At 40.4% G+C, this 23,789-nt stretch overlaps 1 protein-coding gene across 1 annotated transcript; it reads right to left on the bottom strand.

Moving 5' to 3' along the window:
* Positions 1-6,847: 6,847 nt before the first annotated feature.
* Positions 6,848-18,656, bottom strand: pfdn4 (prefoldin subunit 4). Its single transcript, XM_061734690.1, has 4 exons — positions 18,567-18,656; positions 17,462-17,569; positions 13,498-13,638; positions 6,848-7,207 (listed from the first exon to the last, which is right to left on the bottom strand). Exons 1-4 carry the CDS (start codon positions 18,603-18,605, stop codon positions 7,076-7,078), a joined length of 420 nt encoding a protein of 139 aa, XP_061590674.1. The 5' UTR covers positions 18,606-18,656; the 3' UTR covers positions 6,848-7,075.
* Between the last annotated feature and the right edge of the window lie 5,133 nt (positions 18,657-23,789).

The following is a 23,789-nucleotide window of genomic DNA, read 5'->3' as shown; positions in this document are numbered from 1 at the left end:
CCGTATCGTCCCACCCCTAGTGTTTTGTCTCCTAACATAAAACAATCCAGTGTCCCTGTCCATGGGAGGAGAGGAAATGAATTCAGTACCAACATGTTATTCAGTATTAGAGGTCCCACAGAAAACATATTAAGTCATTGATCAATCCACAATGTCAGCTTAGCGTTCAATTCTTTCTAATTGCTGCACACCAACTGCATTCAGTGTTGGGTAGTAGCAGTATTAGTGGTAGTAGCAGTAGTAGTAGTAGTAGTAGTAGTAGTAGTAGCAGTAGCAGTAGTAGTAGTAGCAGTATTAGTGGTAGTAGCAGTAGTAGTAGTAGTAGTAGTAGTAGTAGTAGCAGTAGCAGTAGTAGTAGTAGCAGTATTAGTGGTAGTAGCAGTAGTAGTAGTAGTAGTAGTAGTAGCAGTAGCAGTAGCAGTAGCAGTAGTAGTAGTAGCAGTAGCAGTAGCAGTAGTAGTAGTAGCAGTATTAGTGGTAGTAGCAGTAGTAGTAGTAGTAGCAGTATTAGTGGTAGTAGCAGTAGTAGTAGTAGTAGTAGTAGTAGTAGTAGTAGTAGTAGTAGTAGCAAAGATCCTCTATACAGAAGATAGCCCATTACCGTTACTGCCAATGGTATGAAATGGTATCCACTTCCTGTCTCCTAAGTAGGCGTGGCCGCCCCTCTCCCCACATCGTTTTGGAACATACAACACTAGATACAGTACAACTTTCTTCCAAAAAGACTTAAAGGGGACATATTATGAAAAACACGTTTTTTCTTGTTTTAACATATATAAAGTGGTCTCCCCTCACCCTGCCAGCACAGGGGAGACGAAATCCCATGAATTTCTGCAAGGTCTGTGACCCCCGCCCTACAGAATCCCCCAGTGTCACGTGATTTTTTTTGAGCCGATCAGAATCTGCGCCTAGGGTGACGTCACCCGAGGCGCAGAGGTTCGGCCTCCGCTGCTGAAACCACGCCCACAACCAGCTCTCTCCGTCGGCTCGAGCTCCGCCATTGTTTACAAGCGGTGGCTGTTTGAACAGTGAGGGAGAGTAGAAATGAGGTTTTGCATCAACATTTACCCTCATAAAAGGATCAGTTCCCACAGCACGGACCCGGCAACTGCACACGAGTCAGCGGTAAGTTCCTTTTTTTTAATGTTATTTATATTTGTATGATCTTTTTTTTTTTTTTTTTTTTTTTTTTTTTTTATGATCTTTGCATGGGCTAAGTATTTAGCTTAGCTCCGGAGCCCCGGCGCCGCATACGGAGCTGCGGGGGCTGCTCACGGACCGGCCCGGCTCCAGTGTCCCCTAACGGAGCCACTCACTCGTTAGGTAAATTAGTAATACATTTTTTCTGTCTGGTTTCAGATCTTCCAAGCACCTGAAGCTTCAACGACACCTTCAGAAAACGCACGGTCCTTGAGCCAGCAATAGTGCATAAATGTTATTTATATACAACTCATATTTTATTTTTTTAACAATAAAGTTGCCATTTGTGAAAATTCAGTGTTGTGATTTATTTACAGTTAACATGATTCATTTGTCTTGTAACATAAGAGATGAGAAATCTTCCTCTGTGAAGACGAGGTGACTAAAGGCTGATTTATGGTTCTGCGTTTCACCAACGCAGAGCCTACGGTGTAGGGTACGCGTCGATTTAACGCAGAACCGTAAATCAGGCTTTAAGATCCGTTTACAGCGTGTAACTGAATGAGAGCGTCCGACTATCAGGTAGAGCTGCGTGACATCGGACGCTCTCTGTCCACACTGAAACCGTTAAACTCGCGGCCAGTTAGGACAGTCCAATACAAAAAAAATAAAGCCATGGAATTGATTTTGTCGCAGAAGCTTCTCGCATGGGACACAGTTTGTGTACGACGCAGCCAGCTGCTCTGGCCGGAGCGAGGTTTATTCTCCTCCCCTCCTACACGTCATTCAACCAGCCAATCAGCACAGAGCCTCATTATCATAGCCCCCCCCGCCCTGAAAATGAAACACAGAAGAAGGCTTTAGAAGCTGTAAAACTAGTGACAGGGCCCACAGGCTGGATTTCTGATTTATGTAGAAAAAACAAGCTTTAGATTGTTTTTAAGACATTCAAGGCCTGTTTAAAATATACATTAAATGCCATAATAGGTCTCCTTTAAATAATACAAATAACAGTATTATTAAGCAAAGAAGCAAGTTTTATTTTAGTTTTAAACAATCATTTTATCCGATGGGAAAACGATGAGAGCCAAATCTCGCGAGAGTGTGTTGCTCAGACAGAGACAGGTCTCAAACAAAGTTCATTTTCTCCTAATCTGTCGGTCTGAAAATTGCCATTTTGGTGTCAGAATGTTCAGAAGGTTTGTGGCTTTTGAAAAATGGGTCCCATATTCACTTAGGTACAATAGGAGAAACATTTACATACAAGCAATTCCAGTCCAGCCAGCCTCTATTTCTTCTTTTTATTTTTTTAAATGAGATGAAATTATGTCCCCTTTTATAGTATTCTTTTAGTAAAGACATACAATACAAACAAAGTAATTATTCTAGACAAAGTGAAAAAAATAGAAGCTTGACCTGTGTGGTGAACTGTTCAGCAGGAGTTTTCGTTTTGCAAGTCCAAGCCTTATTTATTATTTTTTTTGGGAAAATTTTGAAATTGTATTAAGAAAATGAAAATAGTGAATACAAAACAAAACAATAATAATCAATAATAAATAAATGTAAATAATAAAACAAAACAAAAATATAAATTAAAAAAAAATAATAAAGAATTCTGGAATTCTACCATATCATAAAGTTTTGTTATTTTAGACTTTACAAATAATGGATTGATGTGTTCAAGATAACTGACCTTGTGAATTATTCTGATGGCTCTTTATTGCAGTATGAATAGTGGCTCTAGTGAACTTTAGTATGTATTACCCCAAAACCTCTGTGCAGCAGGTTAAATAAGGTAAGACCAGTGAACAGAACAGAGTGTGGAGTGATTGGTTATCTAAAAAGTACCTTGCTTTGGTCGTTACAGAAATGCTTCGAGATATTTTAGTGCAGATGTATTTAATGTGAGACATCCAGCAAATCCTGTCATTTCCTGTCACTTGTTGGCCTTGAATGACTGGACTGGCGCATCATGTGACCGATGCTGCACTGATGGTGAGAAGATGTGGACAGCATGTACGAGAATGATGACAAGCGGAGACAGAACAGCAGTAAGTGGGGAAGAATGGTGGCGGAAGCCTTGGACTCCGGGAACTCTCGGATGATTGTCCTGACATTTAGTCCAACATGCAGAGACAGAGAGCAAACACGATGCTTCACTGTTGGTCCAGAGCAGAAAATGATGAGTTTAGCACAAACTCTGTGGAGAAGCAGGAGACAGTAGTGAGCAAACAGGTACCTAGACTGCTGATGGCTTTACTTAAAACAAAAAGAGGGCGAGGCTGATGCAATCCATCTTTTTTTCCGGAATATTACTATCTGAATTTCAAGTCCAAAATATATGATCGTAGCCTGACGATTGACTTTTTCCTCAAGTAAGCTCTTATTGTGTATTTCTGTAATCTTCTCCTCCTCTAAGTATAGTAATAATTCTGCAGGAATCATAACATAAACTTCTTGGACGTATTGTATTTCTACAGAATTTGCAATATCTGGCAAAAGCTCAAGAGCTTATTTTGTTATTTGGGTATGATTTGAAATGCAGCTGTTTGATTCATTGTGAAATGACTGGATAGACAGAGACACCTACTGTTGTGTTTCTGCAATGACTTAAAGCTTTAAAATCACTGAATATCAAGTGTGAATACGTTTGATCACAAAACACAAGCTCAGGTTGTGTTCCTTCACTTTAGCATGAGTAAGTAGCTGCAGGCGCTTGTGTTTTAATAGCCCTACACCCAGTACTGGAGTTGTAAAAAAAAAAATCAGGGGGGATGGAGGATTTTATCATATGGGGACCATTTGTGCTGATTACAAATAATATAATATATTACAAATAATAGCAGTGACCAAAACAGCTGCATAAATACTGCAGGAATGACATAGCAGCAGTTAAATGCAGCCTTCTGTAAGCTTTACATATCCACTGGGCTTACATCAAAACACAACAATAAAAAACACTTTTCTGAACTTATCAATATGACTCTGTCCTTCACAGGATAAGTAACATGGATCACTGCAAAAACTCAAAATCTTAACAAGAATATTTGTCTTATTTCTAGTTAAAATGTCTCATTTTAGTAAGAAAATCTCATTACACTTAAAACAAGACTCATCACTGGAAAAAACAACAATTTTCACCTTTTTCAAGTAGATTTTCACTTGAAATAAGTAGAAAAATCTGCCAGTGGAACAAGATTTTTTTGCTTGTAATAAGAAGATAAATCTTGTCCCACTGGCAGATTTTTCTACTTATTTCAAGAGAAAATTTACTTGAAACAGGTGAAAATTGTCAAATAAGTGATTTTTCTGGTGTTATTTTTCTGGTGATGACTCTAAATGTTGAAATAGCAGTAAAACCACATTCATTGATGAAATGACATAAGGGATTTCAACATTTAGTCATCACCAGAAAAATAACACCAGAAAAATAACTTATTTGACAATGTTCACCTGTTTCAAGTAAATTTTCACTTGAAATAAGTAGAAAAATCTGCCAGTGGGACAAGATTTATCTTCTCATTACAAGCAAAAAAATCTTGTTCCACTGGCAGATTTTTCTACTTATTTTAAGTGAAAATCTACTTGAAACAGGTGAAAATTGTTGTTTTTTCAGGTGATGAGTCTTGTTTTAAGTGTAATGAGATTTTTAGAAATAAGACAAATATTCTTGTTAGGATTGTGAGTTTTTGCAGTGATCCATGTTACTTATCCTGTGAAGGACAGAGTTTTATTTTTTTGTTTGGATGTATTTGATGTAAGCCCAGTGGATATTTAAAATAATATCTTATATTTGTAATCAGCACAAATCATCTGTCCCCATATGATAAAATCCACCATCCCCCCTGATTTTTTTTTTTTACAACTCGAGTACTGATGATAAGCCCATGTGGGCGACGTTCCTCTCAATCCTAGCTGTAGATGTTGAGCAGGAAAAGCTACCAGGAGGAGATACTTGAGATTTTGATCCTCCGGTAATTTTAAGCAATTTCTTTTTGCAAACATCTTATTTCCTCGCGCAGGCGCCACACTTCAGGGTGCAGTTTAAGTTTACGTATTGTTGACATTTTTGAGGGCCACCAAACATCCAGTGGTTCCAAAGCATGCTGGAGAAATTAAGGGATTTAAAAGACATTACAGTTTAAATGAAAGTCTACACCAGAATTCATTTACTTTGTAATTGTGAACTGAACTGAAAACATTAAATATCACAGATTTAAAAAGGATGATGGTACATAGCCCTGCCCAACCTTTCATTTTACAAGCTCTTGAGGTTTCACTGGATTTGAATCACCAATCAATAAACTGCAAAGGCCACAGCATGTTTCCCATAATTTTCATGAAATTATTCTTCGGCCGCATTGATGGGGAGCTCTGTCGTCCTGTAATAAACTTCCCCCATCAGCGTGAGATCCAATAATCAATGCATCCTAACAGTATTTTTGGCGCCTTCTGGATACAGGTTTTTTTATGCAGACTGAGTTTTCATTTTAGGGCATTTGCATTAAAGGAGGGGAAGAAAGGAAAATATACTGTAGAAGAAGCTGAGTGGATGACGGCTTGCTTAAGAGCTCAAACACAAACTATCAATACTCGAATGAAACTACTGCATAAACAAATGGCTAATGAGGACATACATAACCCCTGGAAAACTCAATAAATGGTCCCCTGATGTTCCAGATACATGTGTGAAAAGTTTGACTGAGAAAGGAACTTTGATCCATTGTGTATGGGAATGCCCCAAGTTGGCAGCTTTTTGGAAAACGGTTGTCCATAAGCAGAATCACAGGTATCCAGGTTCCCTGTTCAGCAAAACTTTGTCTTTTAGGGATATATCCAGACAATTTATCTTTCAACTCTAAGTAAGACTCTGATCAACTTTGGCCTCCTGCAGGCCAGAAAGAGGATTGTTTTTTCCTGGAGAGAGACAGGTTTCCTCTAGTCCTGGATTAGAGAGATGGCAATGTGTGTTACATTAGACAAACTAACTTATGTGATTAGAGGTAAAGCACAAGAATTCAAAGAAGTATGGACACCTTTAATGGATTTTCTCAAGCAACAATAGATATATATATATATATAAAAAACAAGTGTGACAATTTTAGTTTGTTTGTGAGGCTATTGAGTGTGACAATTTTTTTATTTTTTTCCATTTAAATTTTTAATTTTTTTTTGTTTTTTTTATTTTAGTTATTTTATTTCCCGTTTATTTGTTCCGTTTTGTTTTTCTCTGTGTCGACACAGCAGGACCTGCTTGCATTTTATTGGACAATTAATACTATACTTGCTGATTGCTTTTTTTTTTTGTACATTTATATTGAAATTTAATAAAAATATTGTTAAAAAAAAAAAGGGAGGGCAAGAGTTTTTTAAATTACAGCCGTTACATTTTCATGTGGAGCTGGTTCTGCAAATCCCCAGCATAACAGTCAAAGGAGAGTCTAGTTCAAGAGACGGAGCCGACACTTATTGTGGGCGACGACAAGCTCTTCTGACTGATGTATGAGTGAGAACCATCCAACCTTTACTACAACAGAATATCAAAATTACACATGAAAAACAGTTCCTGTTTAACTGCAGATGGTTACATTTGCAACAGGTTTAAAAAAAAAAGTGCACGGGTGTTTGTTCCACCTTTGTGCTTCAGTTTGCCGGTAGCAGAAAAAATAAAGACCAACAATAAATAAAGAGTCGCTTTAAATACAGATGAAGTTATATGCAGTTACTGACACATCAAATCTTGGTCTTTATTGTCTTGGTGAATTGTAAAATGAAACTGCAAAACACATAATCTGGGTTCCCAAAGGCCGTAATCTGCTAAATTAAAATGCTCATGCAGTAGACGTGCTAGTTTTGTTGGCATTGAGACGGATCTGGACCGAGAGCTGCGTGTAAAAGTCCATGTTGGGTCGGCTGTTGCCATCTATGTGGCTGCTCAGCTTTCATCTGCCTCCAGGTTAATGTTGTTCCCAAACTTGGCGTAGAGCTGGATCTTCAGGTCCCCCAGAACCTGCTGTATCGCTGCCACTCGCTCCTCCAGGCCCTTGACCTCCTGCTCCAGGGATTCCTGTTTTCAGAAGAGGAACTCAGATTACACGACAACACCAGGAGTCCTGCCACGGGAGGCAAACATCAGGCACAGGGACATTTTCTTTGGTGCCATTTTAACTTATTATAAGTGCCCGAGCACTGACAGTCCTATTGTATCTGTAGGAATTGTTATTATTTTCCTTCTGACAAAAGGAGGGCCTTTTTGTCCCTTTAAACGTGCCCAAAAAGTCACCAAATTTTGCACGCAAGAACGGACTGGCAAAAAATGTGATATTTAATGGTTTGCATTAATGGGCGTGGCCTAATGGCTCAACAGCGCCCCCCGGAAAACTTTGTTCCTCAAGCGCCACAATACGGTTTGACGTACATGCACGAAAATCGGTACACACCTGTATCATGTTGCAACTTAAAGAAAAGTCTCTTGGCGTCATGGCCGAAACCAAACAGGAAGTCGGCCATTTTGAACATTCTGAATTAATCGTGTAATTTTGGCGAAATTTATGCCATTCCTTCGGCAGTTAATGCGGCCCGAACTGTAACGTGCACCCAGGTGTGTTATACATACAAATATGCATCTCCATCCTGCGACAACGCCCATTACTTTTCTCAGTCAAAAGCGTTACTGTGGCAACGCTAGACGCCAAAAAGCGCGCCCCCTTCATCTGATTGGTCCATATTTGATAGTTCCTACTTTCTGCCATAACTTTTGGATGGTTTAACATAAAGACATGTGGGTGGTGTCATCGGACTCGGTATTGAGTCCTTGACCTTCATTGGCATTAATTACCCCCGCCCCTTCTTCTGATTGATCGATATTTTATAATCCCTACTTTCTGCCATAACTTTTGAATGGTTTGACATAAAGAGTTGTGGGTGGTTTCATCCACTAAATGTCCAGGTCTGAAGAATCTACATCAAGTCATACAAGCTTCCACTGCAGCCTGAACGTGCACAAGGGTGGAGGACCGTTCATCGCTGCTTGCAGCTTTCATTCATATTTGTATTCTCAAAATCATATTCTCTGATAAATTACAGCACATGTGCACTTGTTTAAATGTGCCATCATTAAAATCAGCAAATAAACATGTACAACCAACACATACACACACACACACACCAGGGCCAATCACCGATCCCCAAACGCAGTATCTGCCGATCCTGATATTGGCGATCACAGCGTGAGATCCATAAATTCGTCAATAGTGTTGTCTCATGTACACGACACTGACATTGTATTATTAGGTATCAAAATTAGGAGATGAGAAAGTATCATGAATTGTCTGTTTCTTCACTTGTTTTATTGCAGGCTGAGGCAAAGTGCAATATTTCACTCTAGACTCTTACAGACGACTCAGCTCACAAAGAGTAGGTGTAGATTACCAGCTTCAGCTTTCCTGTGACAATAATTATGTGAACACCACAACAAGTGCACCAACACGGACAACAGTAGACATGTCACTCTCAGAGTTGTAAACTAAACCTTAGTTTTCCTGTGGAAAAAGGAATTCAATCTAAAAATAAAAATGATTATGAAAGCTTTACGAGAGCTTTAGCGATAGTTTCCGCTACGTGTTACCCAGGAAACTGTGAGTGAAGCTTAACTCTTCACACTAGAGCTCCAGAAGTCACTCGTGAAGCGACTGAGACGACTGTCGTCCTGCATGAGGGTTAGTGAGGGTTAGGGGTTGGATGTGACTGTAAATAGTCTGGTAAAACTCCGGCGGGCATTCATCAGTGAAATATTCACGACGCAGCAGCGCGTACCGGGATCCAAGCAGCTAATGACGCGTTTGAACCCGATGTCTCCTACAACAGAAAGCAGCTGATGCTCAAGGCTTATGAATCCATTACCTTATGATGTAGTTCTTTATTTTTCTTGCTGTTGCTGCTGTCGTTTATAAATCTCTGTTACAGCTGAGTTAGCAAAATGGGAACCGCAAATCCACGTTTCGGTGCCTGGAATCCAGTTGTTTCTGTGAATTGCAGCGATACATTTGTCTCTCTTAAGCTTATTTTTCGTCAGTCTGTAAAACCATAACTTCGATTTCTTGCTAAATCTATGATTACAGTTGATCGCACAACAGCTCTTTCCCATTTTAGATGTTTTCCAGTTGCTCAAACTGAAAGTTTACGCTGCCACTCAGTCTTTCTGCCGCTCAGTCTTTCTGCCGCTCAGTCTTTCTGCCGCTCAGTCTTTCTGCCGCTCAGTCTTTCTGCCGCTCAGTCTTTCTGACGCTCAGTCTTTCTGACGCTCAGTCTTTCTGACGCTCAGTCTTTCTGACGCTCAGTCTTTCTGACGCTCAGTCTTTCTGACGCTCAGTCTTTCTGACGCTCAGTCTTTCTGACACTCAGGCTGCGTCCCAATACTCCCCCTCGCCCTCGTTTTCTTCACTTCCCCTAACTTTTGCGCGTTCCCGTGAAGGTAGTGGTGTCCCAATTCCTCTTTTCACCTAGGGGGAGGGGGCATAACGAGGGCTAGGGGCTGAGAATAGCCCCTACGGATCGAGGGATTTCAGATGCTGACTTGGCGAGCGAGGGGGTATGAAAATTTCCCAGAATGCTTTTGCCGTAGGCTCTGCGTCGATTTGACTCGCCGACCGAAGGCAAACAGGCAGACTGGTCTCAGAGAAATAGAGAGAAATAATCCTGTGACTCGTCAGATTTGTTTTGGATGTTTCTGATATAATAGTCTTCAGAAACCACAAAGTAATCCAGCTGTTATCTGGGTAATTTACACACTTTCAGATAAAGTTGCGGAAGATCACGCCAGAAAAAAGGGATTTATGGTTCCGCGTTACACCAACGCAGAGCCTACGTAACCTACGCCGTAAGGTCTGCGTCGATGTACGCGGCGACGCGCGCCGTACGCCGCACCCTACGCCGTACCCTACGCCGTACCCTACGCCGTACCCTACGCCGTACCCTACGCCGTACCCTACGCCGTACCCTACGCCGTACCCTACGCCGCACCCTACGCCGTACCCTACGCCGTACCCTACGCCGTACCCTACGCCGTACCCTACGCCGTACCCTACGCCGTACCCTACGCCGTAGGCTCTGCGTCGATTTAACGCGGACCCAAACTCCGGAGCCGGCAGACAGAAATCTCTAAATTTCGGAGCAAATTTCTTAACAGGCGTAGCTACAACTGTTAGATTTCATCTATTAAACCAACATCTTCCTAAATGATTTATTTCAGCCAGCGTAATTCTCAACAGAGCTGCGTCCCGGGAGAGTTTCTCTCCCGGGACTGACGGAGCAGCCTGACCTGGCGGACACGTCTCTTCTCGGGCTGTGAGCTGAGGCTGCTCCCCGGGGGCGGCGGCTCTTCTCATCTCCGAAAACATCGGGTCAAATTTCTTAACAGGCGTTATTTGGATAAACTGAGCCCCGGTTGTAGATCTTAAGGTTACCTTTATACCTGAAAAAATATTAAAACTTAATACAGTGCCATATTAACAGCGCTACAGCTGAAATTAAAACAGCTTTTGGCTCTCTGCTTCCTGATCAGGGTAGGGATGAAAACGAGGGGGAGTAAGAGAAATGGGACAGGCACCTGGGCCAAGTGCCCTAGATCTCAAGTGCCCTAAAATCTCCCCCTTCCTTTTTTAGGGCTTAGGGAAGAAAAGAAGGGCGAGTGGAGAAAAGAAGGGCGAGTGAAGGAGAATTGGGATTGGCCCTCAGTCTTTCTGACACTCAGTCTTTCTGACACTCAGTCTTTCTGACACTCAGTCTTTCTGACACTCAGTCTTTCTGACACTCAGTCTTTCTGACACTCAGTGGGCGAAACCCGCTGTGAAGTCACATCTGTGACGTCATGCAAATTCCCTGTATAGCATTCCCTGTACTTTAGCTAAGAACTCAGTCATTGCACGAGTGATTTCCCTGTGCCGTTTTTAAATTCCACGCGTATGGAGTGACACTTTCAAACATTTCACATTTCAATGATCCCCGTCTTTGGCTTTTTGGCTTGTTTGGCCCACTAGCGCTCGACACTTTAGCCGTACAGCTGTTGTACATGGCTCTATGGTGTATTCTTAAATGGGACCTATTAAGAAAAACAGGTTTTTTCTTGCTTTAACATATATAAAGTGGTCTCCCCTCAGCCTGCCAACTCAGAGAAGGAGGAAAGCAACTAAATTCTGCAGTGTCTGTAAAGCCGCCCGTATGATCCGTCCAGTGTGATGTGGATCTACGAGCCAATAAGATTCTGCACATTTTCGTTACGTAACCAAAATGCAAACAACGCCCACAACTATAAAACCGTGTAACTGCATGAGCGTCCGACTATCGTAGCTCTGCGTGACATCGTACTCTCTGTCCATCTCCCTCCAGCAGCTGCCACTTTATTGAGGTTTTTGTAGTGAAATGAGGAGGAATCATAGAGATAACTTCTCATTTCAACTAACTGGATCAGCCGTTCCTCATCCATGACTGTTTCCTACAGCGCTTTCAACCGGCTTTCAACGCGAGTGACAGGAAGAAAATAGAAGCAGGGCGTCCGACAAATGTTCAGCTCAAAACGGCACGCCGCGTCCAGTTAGGACAGTCCAATAGAAAATAAAGCAATGGAATTGATTTTGTCGCTGACGCTCGCATCACATGCAGTTAGGACACGGTGTAAAGCCTGATTTATGGTTCCGCGTCACAACGACGCAGAACCTACGGCGTCGATTTAACGCAGCACCATAAATCAGGCTTAACTCCGTGTCCTAACTCCATTTTTTCGTAGCGGTGTATCGTGTCATTCAGGCAGCCAATCAGCACAGAGCCTCATTATCATAGCCCCGCCTACTCAGAATCCTGCATAGATAATGAAGTTAGAAACAGTAAAAATAAAGACATGGCCCAGAGGCTGAATTTCTAATTTATATAGAAAAAACAATCAAAAGCTTGTTTTTAAGACATTCAAGGCCCGTTTAAAATAGACATTAAATGCCATAATAGGTCCCCTTTAAAGTGCTGGAGCAAGTGTGTAGTTTTACTCCTTGAAGTAACATTAGCACGGCATGCGCCGCACACCTGACGTTGCGCAATATCTTCTTTCCCTTCCAACAGCGTGGATGTGCTGTTCCTTTTCAAGACTAGAGTTCAGCTGAACCAGATCTGCCGTCGAGTGCCCTGCTCAGCTTTGTGTCACGTGACAACCTTGTAATTGCTCACGTTACAAAATCAAGTTTTATATGAGTGAATCGCAAATGCAATTAATCGTTCAGACATACTTGCCAGATTTTGAAATATTCCGAAAAAAATCATTTTTTTGGGAAACTGTCAAATGAAAAAAGGAAAATCCATCCATGATCATTTCAATGTTTGAGAAGAGACAGGTCACAGACCTCGCTTTCACTGATAGTTTAACAGAAACAACATTTTCAGGTTTCTTTGGCTTTATACTGTTCCTGCCAAAATAAACTATAACTCTGTATCCTAAGTGTGTTTTTCATTTATTAGACTTTAAGGAAAGAGCTTAAGTATTTGTATGCAGTATAGTTTCATAATCTAGTATAATAGAAATAATTGAAAAAAAAAAAGAAAAAAAACAACGTTCAGGCTGCAGTGGAAGCTTGTATGACTTGATGTAGATTCTTCAGGCCTGGACATTTAGCCAATGACACCACCCACGAGTCTCTATGTCAAACCATTCAAAAGTTATGGCAGAAAGTAGGAACTATCAGATATGGACCAATCAGATGAAGGGTGGGCGCGCCTTTTGTCGTCTAGCGTCGCCACGGTAACGCTTTTGACTGAGAAAAGTAATGCGCGTAGTCGCAGGATGGAGACGCACATTTTGATGTATAACACACCTGGGTGCACGTTACAGTTCGGGCCGTATTAACTGCTGAAGAAATGGCATAAATTGCGCCAAAATTACACGATTAATTCAAAATGGCCGACTTCCTGTTCGGTTTGGGCCATGGCACCAAGAGACTTTTCTTTAAGTTGCGACATGATACAGGTGTGTAGCGATTTTCATGCATGTACGTCAAACCGTATCGTGGGGCTTGAGGCACAAAGTTTTCTAGGGGGCGCTGTTGAGCCATTAGGCCACGCCCATTAATGCAAACCATGAAATATCACATTTTTCGCCAGGTCTGGCTTGGTGCAAAATTTGGTGACTTTTGGGGCAAGTTTTGGGGGTCGTCGTAAAAAATAAAAAGAAAGAAAGAAAGAAAGAAGAAGGAAAATTCCTACAGATACAATAGGGCCTTCGCACTTGCACTGCCCTAATAATACCAATAATAATGTGATTGAGAAACTTTGGGTGTGTAGAGTAGGGGAAAAAACACTCAACTGTAATTGACTTACCTTTGCAGCCTCCAGCATTTCTTGCGTTTCTTCCTGGGAGTGGCTGATAAAGACGTCACCAATTTGATAAGGGATCATAAGGGAGTCGTCGTCCAGCATCATGAGGTCGTCACTGGCGTACTGCAAGTTCTGCAGAGTTTTCTACACGGAAACACAGGCAGACATGACACATTCTTGGTGAGGGTTGGAAACAGTTATATAGCAGCTGCATGCCTTTTTAAACCACATTTAACTCATTTACATTCATTACACTCATTACACATTTAAATTAATACATGACAAACTAGTTTGTCATGTATGTAATAAACTTTACAGTGTTAAAATAAGAAGGATAAGGGCCGAACAAATATCTGAAAAGCCTCCCGATAAGCTCATAGAAACACTTTTCATCTTGGGTTGCACTCTATTACAAAGACATATTGATATACAGGACTGTCTTAGAAAATTAGAATATTGTGATTTTCTGTAATGCAATTACAAAAACAAAAATGTCATACATTCTGGATTCATTCCATACATCAACTGAAATATTGCAAGCCTTTTATTATTTTAATATTGCTGATCATGGCTTACAGCTTAAGAAAACTTAAATATCATATCTAAAAAAATTAGCATATTCTGGGAATCTTAATCTTAAGCTGTAAGCCATAATCAGCAATATTAAAATAATAAGAGGTTTGCAATATTTCAGTTGATTTGGAATGAATCCAGAATGTATGACATTTTTTTTTTTTTTTTTTTTTTTTTTTTTTTTTTAAATTGCATTACAGAAAATAAAGAACTTTATCACAATATTCTAATTTTCTTAGACAGTCCTGTATATATGGAAATCTGACTTACAAGATATAAACCAATACTTCAGTGTAGTTCTAATGACTGCTTTGAAGCAAATAATTGCCAGAAAAATTACTTATTAACACAAAAATAGAAATCTATTAGACGATAGATGACAATAGATGATCAGTACACTGCATCCTGCAACGATTTCAATAACAGCACTCATTACGCTAATTTAGATGATAAATTCATGCAAACTGGCATCTCAGGCAGTAAGGTTCCATCTGGTAAGATATATTATTGACATTTAAAGTGTGACTGCCTGGTACTTGGAAAACTACAGACTACTTTTTAATCATGATTTTCTCTTTCCTTTGCAAGAGTGATATCGAACATGCTGTAGTAAGAAATCCTTTAGAGCAGGGGTGTCAGACTCCAGTCCTTGAGGGCCGGTGTCCCTGCAGGTTTTAGATGTTTCCCTTTTTTTAATCAAACCATGATACAAGGAGCTGTGTCATCAACAGAACTATCCAGACTTTGACAACAAGCTGATGACGATGATTAATTAGAATCAGGTGTGTTAAAGCAGTGAAACATCTCAAACATGCAGGAAACTGGCCCTTCTGGGATTCACTTTGACACCTGTGCTTTAGACCCCGTCCACACGTAGCCGGGTATCTGCTAAACCGAAGATATTTTCCTACGTTTGGACCTGTCATCCACATGAAAACGCAAATAAACGAATGTTTAAAAAAACTCCAGGCAAAGTGAAGATTTTTGAAAACTCCGTTTATGTAGATGCGTGTAAGCGGACACAACCAGAGTTTTGCGTTTTCGAACGTCACATTATGCGCCAAAACAACAACAAATCTGCTCTGACGTCTAACGTGCGACCTTTGTTTACTACAGAACTACAGATGATCCACCATCTGTCCTCCAAGCTATTTATTAAATAAATGGTCTCTGCTCTTGACCACCGTTTACTGCGTTACACCGACGCAGAGCCTACGGCGTAGGGTACGCGGCGACGCACACCGTACGCCGTACCAAAGATCCTCTATACAGAAGATAGCGCATTACCGTTACTGCCAATGGTATGAAATGGGATCCACTTCCTGCCTCCTAAGTAGGCGTGGTCACTAGGGCTGAACGATATGGACAAAATTTCATATCTCGATATTCATGCCAGATATCTCGATATCAATACGATACGATATGACTTCGGTTCGGTGAAAACCAAGCATTTTTCAGAAAAATAAAAACATCAGAAATCAAAAGAGTGCAGTTTTATTGATTAGAACTCACTGCCAGTCATCAACATTAACATAAAGTCACTCAATAATAAATAATAATCAAAATATTTTACTGTAGCTCCGCTTTAACAATAAATAACCAATGCAGTTAGAGTTAGAGTTCAGTACATGTTATTGATTGGACGCTGCAGCTGAACGGACTGTCACAACATCACTGCAGTTTCATGACGGAGTGAAGACAGATTACAGATTAAACTCATGTTTCACTCCCAGGTTTCATATTTGATTTATTTTCTGTTTCAACAATTAAATATCTAAAAATGTTAACTTTCAATCTGATGAACAAAAGAACCAGAAACAATTTTCTTAATTTATTACTGCGCATGTGCAATCCCCCCATTTGTCCAATCCTTGTTTTCAGTAAACGAATAGGAAATAGAGAAAAGAGTTTTCCACTCGCTGTTTTAATTCCCAATTTCGATTTTCAAACACATCAATGAATTTTTTATTATCAAAACAAAAGATGGGGAACGGATTATTTTGGTTTATTTCTCTATTTTTATTTTGTCATTTCAAAACTAAAAACGGATGGCCGCGAAATACACGTCGCAATTTTCACCAAGCACGACTTGCACAACACCTCGCTCTGGTCGACATCATCCTTTCTAAATCCAAAATACCTCCAAATAATGGAGGATGATTTATGTTTTGGCACAAAATTAGATTCAGCACCGCCACCGGCCGCATTATCCTCCGCACTCATGTCTCTATTCTTCCGTTTCGATTTCTCCGCTCTTCTCCGCTCTCCTGTGTGTGTGGCTGTGTGCGTCTGGTCTCAGTCTACGTCTCCCTCCCTCCCACCCTCCTATGTTTGTCATTGGTTGGCTCAGCTGTCGATCAACAGCAAGCATGAAATAAGCTTTGTGGTTGGCTGGCCGTAGTGGTGCGTTCAAGAGCAATCTTAAAAGTAATGTTTATGGAGACTGCTCGAGCTGTACAAGCAGGGCGAGCGGACATATATCGTTTATATCGTTGCTTTTCCGTTATTAATGTCTTGAATGTTCATATCTCGATATAGATACGATAACGGTATATCGTTCAGCCCTAGTGGTCACCCCTCTCCCCACATCGTTTTGGAACATACAACAGTAGATACAGTACAACTTTCTTCCAAAAATACTTAAATAATAAAAATAACAGTATTATTAAGCAAAGAAGCAAGTTTTATTTTAGTTTTAAACTTCATTTTATCCGATGGGAAAACGATGAGAGCCAAATCTGGCGAGAGTGTGTTGCTCAGACAGAGACAGGTCTCAAACAAAGTTCATTTTCTCCTAATCTGTCGGTCTGAAAATTGCCATTTTGGTGTCAGAATGTTCAGAAGGTTTGTGGCTTTTGGAAAATGGGTCCCATATTCACTTAGGTTACTATGGGGCGAAGGAATTGGTAATAATCTGTGCTCACGTTCACTTTTCCCATAGGATTCAATAGACTCAGGACCTACTTCCTGTCTCCTAAAGGGGCGTGGCAGTCACGTGACACAGATACAGGAACTCGAACCTTAGTGGGCTGTCTCGTTTATTGAACGTCTCTGGCCGTACCCTACGGCGTAGGCTACGGCGTGGGGCTGCGTCGATAACGCGGTAGCTCCGTGGCGGGACACGGGGGGCTCGTTACCGAGGAGACGCACCTGCCGGGGATGATCTACAGGTTTAGAATGCTTATGAATGTGGTCGAAAACGCAGATATTCGGTTATGTGTGGAAGGGTTTTTTTTTAAAAAAACGATGTAATGTGAATACAAATTATTTTATAAACGGAGGGGGGGAAATATTCGGTTTTAAAAATACCCGGCTACGTGTGGACGGGGTCTTAGAGCCAAACTGCGTATTTCGTCTGTCAGGCTGACTGTGGTCGTGGGCAGCTTTTACTTACTCTCTTTGTCTCTATCTCATTTTTGAGCTCCGTCATCCGGGCCGTGTTCCTGGCGAACTTGTTAATATTCTGCTGGTCTCCAAAGGTGACGACCACATCCTCGACCGCCTGCAAACAGGTTCACAGTTCCACTTCAAACACAAATCCAGTTAAACACTTGGAGCCTAACGTCAGACATCATCCAGGGCTGGCCCTGTTCACTTCCCCAGTAGTGCTTACAGGACTGTCTCAGAATATTAGAATATTGTGATTAAATCCTTTTATTTTCTGTAATGCAAAAATGTCATCCATTCTGGATTCATTACAAATCAACTGAAATATTGCAAGCCTTTTATTATTTTAACATTGCTGATTATGGCTTACAGTTTAAGATTAAGATTCCCAGAATATTCTAATATTTTGAGATAGGATATTTGAGTTTTCTTAAGCTGCAAGCCATGATCAGCAATATTAAAATAATAAAAGGCTTGCAATGTTTCAGTTGATTTGTAATGAATCCAGAATGTATGACATTTTTGCATTACAGAAAATAAAAGGATTTAATCACAATATTCTAATATTCTGAGACAGTATTATCACTGCACTGATGCATCAACATTAATAATCCAGGTGTATAATCCAGGTGCCATGAAGTAAAAACCCTGTCCATCAGTTTTTCCAACCCTCTGGAGAAGCATGTGAAGACAATGATACAGCAATTTCTGCTGTTTGCAACATGGGAATGGGTTGTTTTTTGCAGAGGGATATAACCAAGGGGCCATAAAGTAAAAACCCTGCTGTTTCTGGATCAGCCTGCACATTTAGAACAGGTGTTTTCAATAAGGACCATTTACCTGCAGAGGAGCTGGTTTAGCAACTAGGGCTGGATTTTTACTTTATGGACCTGGATTATCCACCTCTGTTAATAATGAGTAGTATTTTAATCGTCCTGGGGGTTAGCCAGCAGGCTAACCACGAGGATGTGATCGGCATTTAAAACATCTCTGACTGCTGCTGTGGCTTCCGTCTCCCCTGCAAACGTAAAAGGGTTTTATTCACGTCCCTGTGAAGAGCAGCCGCCAACTGTTTGTGGGGAAAGCGAGGAATATGAATCACATTTACTCACTACAGGTCCCTTTATGATGGGTGCTGCCGTGGCCGCCATGTTGCTTCTTCTTCGGCTGTCAAGAGAAACGGAACCAGGAGCCGCTGCTGCCACTACAGGACGCAGGCGCACTGGCGTTATGGCGAGGCTGCGATACGTCAACGTCGCCGCCATATTGGATGTGGCAAGACTGCGCTGTAAACTAATACAAGTAAATGGACTTATTTTCATAAAGCGCCTTTTCTACAAAGAAATGTACGTTTTACGTCTCATTTATTCATTCACACACGCACTAATATACTTGGGAAACAGTTAGGCACCAAATATAATATATTTAATTGTCTCAGATGGCAAAAATAAGAACTTTGTTGATCCCACATAGGAGTAATTCATGTTATATCAGCTATAGAGAACAAGGTAGTGCCGAAAAACAAAAATAGTGGTAGGTAGTGCCCTCACAAAAATAAGAAAAATAGAGAAACATATTTTCTCATCAACAAAACAAATTAAAAAAATTTCAAATAACAAAATAACATATTTGAACCATTTTTCAGACAATAAAATAACTGAAAAAATCTGAAAAATGGTTCAAATATGTTATTTTGTTACTTGAAAAACATAAAAAAATATGTTTATGTGAAATATGCTTTGTCTATGGCTGAAACCAACGGCCGCCAGGACGCAGGCGCACTGGCGAGGCTGCTGAAACCAACGGCCGCCCGATCCACTGACTGCATAACTGCATGACCCCAGTCCACCCGCCTGTCGATAGAATTATATAGCGATGGAATAATAAGATAATAGAAGATAGAAAATAAGAAAGCATTGTTTTTTTTCTCTTTATGGTATAATGTTCACAAAGTGTAATGCAATTCATGTCATGGGTAGTTTATTTTTAAGGATCAAATACTGATAATACTCTCATATTATCAATTTTAAAGGAGCTTGAGGCAGGATTGAGGCAGGATTTATGAAAAAATGTTTTATACGTTTTAAGTTTTCTATTAATAATGTCAGATGAAGCGTTCCAAACCCAAAAGAATGAGCCCTCTAGTGTATCTCTCCGTTGCCTTGAACAGGCTGTGTGCTGCAAAATGTGCTGCAATTCGGACTCTGAATTTCCCGCGCTGTCCTGTGGATGTGACGTCACATGACGCTGCATGCACGTTCTCCCCGTTCTCCCGTGCCGGCTTCGCTGTTGGCTGCAGTACCCCCGACGGCCGTCGTGGCGAAGGGTGGCGCTAGAGAGTCTCATTTCTTAAAGCATTAGCACTATGTAACTTTTCCACCTTAATCTAATATTTCATCATCATCATTGTGATGGTACATCAACTTCCAACAGGTTTAATGAACCTCTGTCATGGTCTGAGGGGTGTGTATCGCCTTCACTGGAACGATGTAACTTGGAGGTGCATGGTAGGAACCCTGCCACACTACTGGTAAAGCACTACCGCTTTTGTCCAAAGGAGCCGCCAAACTCAACAAAAGCTGAAAGTTACATTGTGCTGCTTTAAAAGGAGCCTCATGCTCCTTTAAATCAATATTTCAGGGGTAGCATAATTTGATAGTCCAGTAACATCCTATCAAATAATGCTCCCGTCACTTAAAGACTACTAATCATCTCACTGCCACTGTAGGATGAATGTCAGCATACTTACACCTCAAAATCAAGGTGTAAATCAATATTTCAGGGGTATCAATATTTCAGGGGTACCATAATTTGATAGTCCAGTAACATCCTATCAAATAATGCTCCCTTTGAGGATGTCACCATTAATAGCAGCGTGGACTGAATGGATGCAAGAAAATAAGAGGATCTTATCTAACACAATTTCAGCTGTATAAATCAACAATTGATCATTGCAATAATAATGTAATTATGAATAATAAAAACTCTGTAAATAACTGCAAAAAATTATACATAACCAATTGCATTTGGATGGGATGGGGAGGGGGGACATTTTATTTATTTTTTATCATTTTATTCTTCTGATGTTTTTTTTTCCATGTTCAATCAAAAACGTTCTTTCTTAAATCTGTTCACTCTTATCTGTAGTTACTGCTAATAGAGTTTTCATCCCCCCCGAGGTCAGTCCACAGACTTCAGAAATGTTTTTTTTCACAGAGTTCAGTTTGAACTCGATCATAAAACACCTCAACATCTCTGTAAATAAAACCCCTAAAATCAGTTGCTGAATTAATGTATCAATGCTTATTAATCCAGCCATCAAATCAGGGCCGGATTTAGCGAGGCCCACTAGGGTGGGCAGACTGAAATGTAGGGTGGGCGACGGGGGTCAAACCCCTGAAATGCATTGAAAACTATGCTATCATCATATTAGTTCATCTATCTTCTCCACAGTACGCTAACCCAATTGCCCTTCCTGACACTTCCCTCTGCATTTACCCGGGCTTGGGACCAGTGTTCTGCCAATCCTTGCTACCTGCCGAGAAATGCTACTTTGTGGTTTTGCGCACGCGCAGTCGATTTTCAAAGTTTGATTGCCAATCATTTCTTGCACGATGTAAAATGGATAATATGGGATGTTGAGTATTTGATCCTTCAAAGCACACTACCCATGACATGAATTGCATTACACTTTGTGAACATTATACGATAAAGAGAAAAAAAAACAATTCTATCACTTTATTTGATATTCATTCAGTCATTGGCCTTTATTTAACCAGGCAGGTCATTAAGAACATTCTTATTTACAATGACGGCCTGGCAAGAGACAAGGACCACTTGGGGGAAAGGAAGTGGTTTAGGGAGTAAAACACAGTAAAATTGTAGCTCTACAAAGGTAGAAAACCATTAGGTAGCATTTTTTGGCAGAACACAAAAAATGGCAGAACACCGGCACAAACAGGACACTGGCTTGTGCCCTGTTGAGGCTGCATTTATTTAATGTTTTTTTCTTTTTTTTTTTATCAATCAATCGTACCCTACAGCGTAGGCTCTGCATCGATTTAAAAGGTCCCGCGGCAGGCTGGCGGCTCCAGAGCCTGCACGGCACCGCAGCGACACACACCGCTCTGCGTTGGCGTAACGCGGAACCATAAATCAGCCTTACGGCGAAGGTTACGCAGCGACGCGCAAAGAACGGTGTGCGTCGCCACGTACCCTACGCCATAGGCTCTGCGTTGGTGTAACGCGGAACCATAAATCAGCCTTCAGTGTGTCTGCTGTTCTGAACACGTCTCACGTCTCCGAGACACAACTTTTCCGGTATGCGTTCATTGTTCTGTCTAAAAATGATGCGCAGTGCCCACCCAATCAGAAATGGTACAGATATTTTGTGATATTTTTATATATATATATATATATATATATATATAAAAAAAATTAAATTATAAAAAAATAAAGGATCCCCATAACTTTGATTGGGTGGGCAGGACGCACGTTTGGGTGGACACAGCCCACCCCTGCCCCCCCCTAGAACCGGCCTTGCATCAAATGCATCCAGATTATATCCCTATCATATTACTTTTTCACATTTTGCTCCAGATATTTCAAAAATATAATCTATGTACACATCTTTAATCAATTTCTGTTCACCTTCTTTTCTATTAGCATCGGAACGGTACAAGTTGGCATTAAAATACGTATTTGTCAAATGAACAGCATGCAGCTGGTTCCAGGTGAATAATCTGGCTGCAAAATGTCAAGAGGTTGTCCATTTGGTCTGTTGAAAATAATGATATCATTTACCATGACAACAAAATGTGTAGACTTGCCAAAGTAGATACAATATCAACCGGAACTGCTGCTCTGTGTATATTTGGATAGCACACAGTACTGCACCCAAGATCAAATATTTACTGAATACATCTGCGAAGCATGAGCACTATTAATCCTTTTCTTTTTTTGCCAGACATCAGAGGCACATCAAACTGTTAGACAGTGTCCTCATCCTTACAGTAACACGGAGAGTCAAATTCTTTAGGCCTATGTTGAATAATTGCAGTTTTATGTCTTAAGATCAATGGCCTTTTTGTAGGGATTGTGCCTTCAGTAAATGTAGTAGGCTGTTCTGCGTTGGTACTTGATGAAGAGCTTGACTGAAGTCGTTCAGCTGCAGCCTTTGCATGAAGTCATAAGTGCACGGTCCAAACAGGGGAATCCAACGCCCACCTCAGTGTGCAGGCTTAAACACACAATCGGGACATTGTGCTCTTGGATTCCAAGTCTTGCCATGAAACATTCAATGGATAATGCACATTTTATAGTATTTTAAACAGTTTTTTTTTTCAATCACTTAACCATTGTGCTGTCTTTGGGTCAAGGGAGGGTGAAGGGAGAAAAGAAGGAATGAAGGAAGGAAGAAAAGATGGAAGGAAGGAAAGAAGGAAGTAAGGTAGAAAGGAGAAAAGAAGGAAAGAAGGAAGGAAGTAGGAAAGGTAGAAAAGATGGAAGGGAGGAAAGAAGGGAGAAAAGATGGAAGGAAGCCTTCTGCCTTGATTAACAGCAAAAAGAAAGCCAATACTTTACAGGTAAAAGGCTTTTTAAATCAAATAAAACAGTACAATGCAATATATTTTTCATGGTGCAAATGATCAAGATCAATAAGTGTCATAAACTTAATGATTACTTGTGTTTTTCTGAATTAAGCAGATACCTCACAACTTGCAAGAAGCTTCATTCACTTGAGAGCTGGATTTCATGGAAACAAACATGTTCCACCTGTACAGTTTAATCCAGTTTAATCCAGTTTTATTTTGCTTTTGGTTTGAAACATTAGGAGATACTCTTGTCTTTAAGTTATATAGATGGTATTGTTATTAGTTTGTCGACTTTGCGCAGGAACCTCAGGACGGTTGTTCAGACGGAAAGCTATTTTTTTTTCATTAAAACTTCTCTCAGAATTCTGATATAATTATCTCGTTAATTCAGAAAAACAGAGCAGATTTCTTTTTCTCAAGTGAATGCAATATGCTTTCGTATTATACGACGGAGTATTAGGGCCAAACTAAGACAAAAAAATGGAAATTACGAGAATAAAGTCATAATATTACAAGAATAAAGTCGTAATATTTTGAGAATAAAGTTGTAATATTAAATATATTATAAATATATAAATATAACTTCACAAGATGCTCAATATTCCTCATTTTAACACAGGGAGAAGAAGCTCTTCCTGTTAGAGTTGTCATACATTTTATTCTCATAATATTACGACTTTATTCTCATAAATTCCGACTTTATTCTCGTAATATTACGACTTTATTCTCGTAATATTATGA

Source organism: Cololabis saira, chromosome 12 (genome assembly GCF_033807715.1).
Source record: "Cololabis saira isolate AMF1-May2022 chromosome 12, fColSai1.1, whole genome shotgun sequence".
Classification (NCBI taxonomy): domain Eukaryota; kingdom Metazoa; phylum Chordata; class Actinopteri; order Beloniformes; family Belonidae; genus Cololabis; species Cololabis saira.
The sequence above is the reverse complement of the archived record's forward strand: the minus strand, read 5'-3'. Positions and strand labels throughout refer to the sequence as shown.

Coding starts and splice junctions, on each gene's coding strand:
- pfdn4 (XM_061734690.1), bottom strand. CDS start 18,605: ATGGCGGCCACGGCAGCACCCATCATAAAGGGACCTGTA. Junction 17,570..18,566: donor CCATCATAAAGGGACCTGTA/GTGAGTAAATGT, acceptor ACCTGTTTGCAG/GCGGTCGAGGATGTGGTCGT. Junction 7,208..13,497: donor AAATGCTGGAGGCTGCAAAG/GTAAGTCAATTA, acceptor TTCTGAAAACAG/GAATCCCTGGAGCAGGAGGT.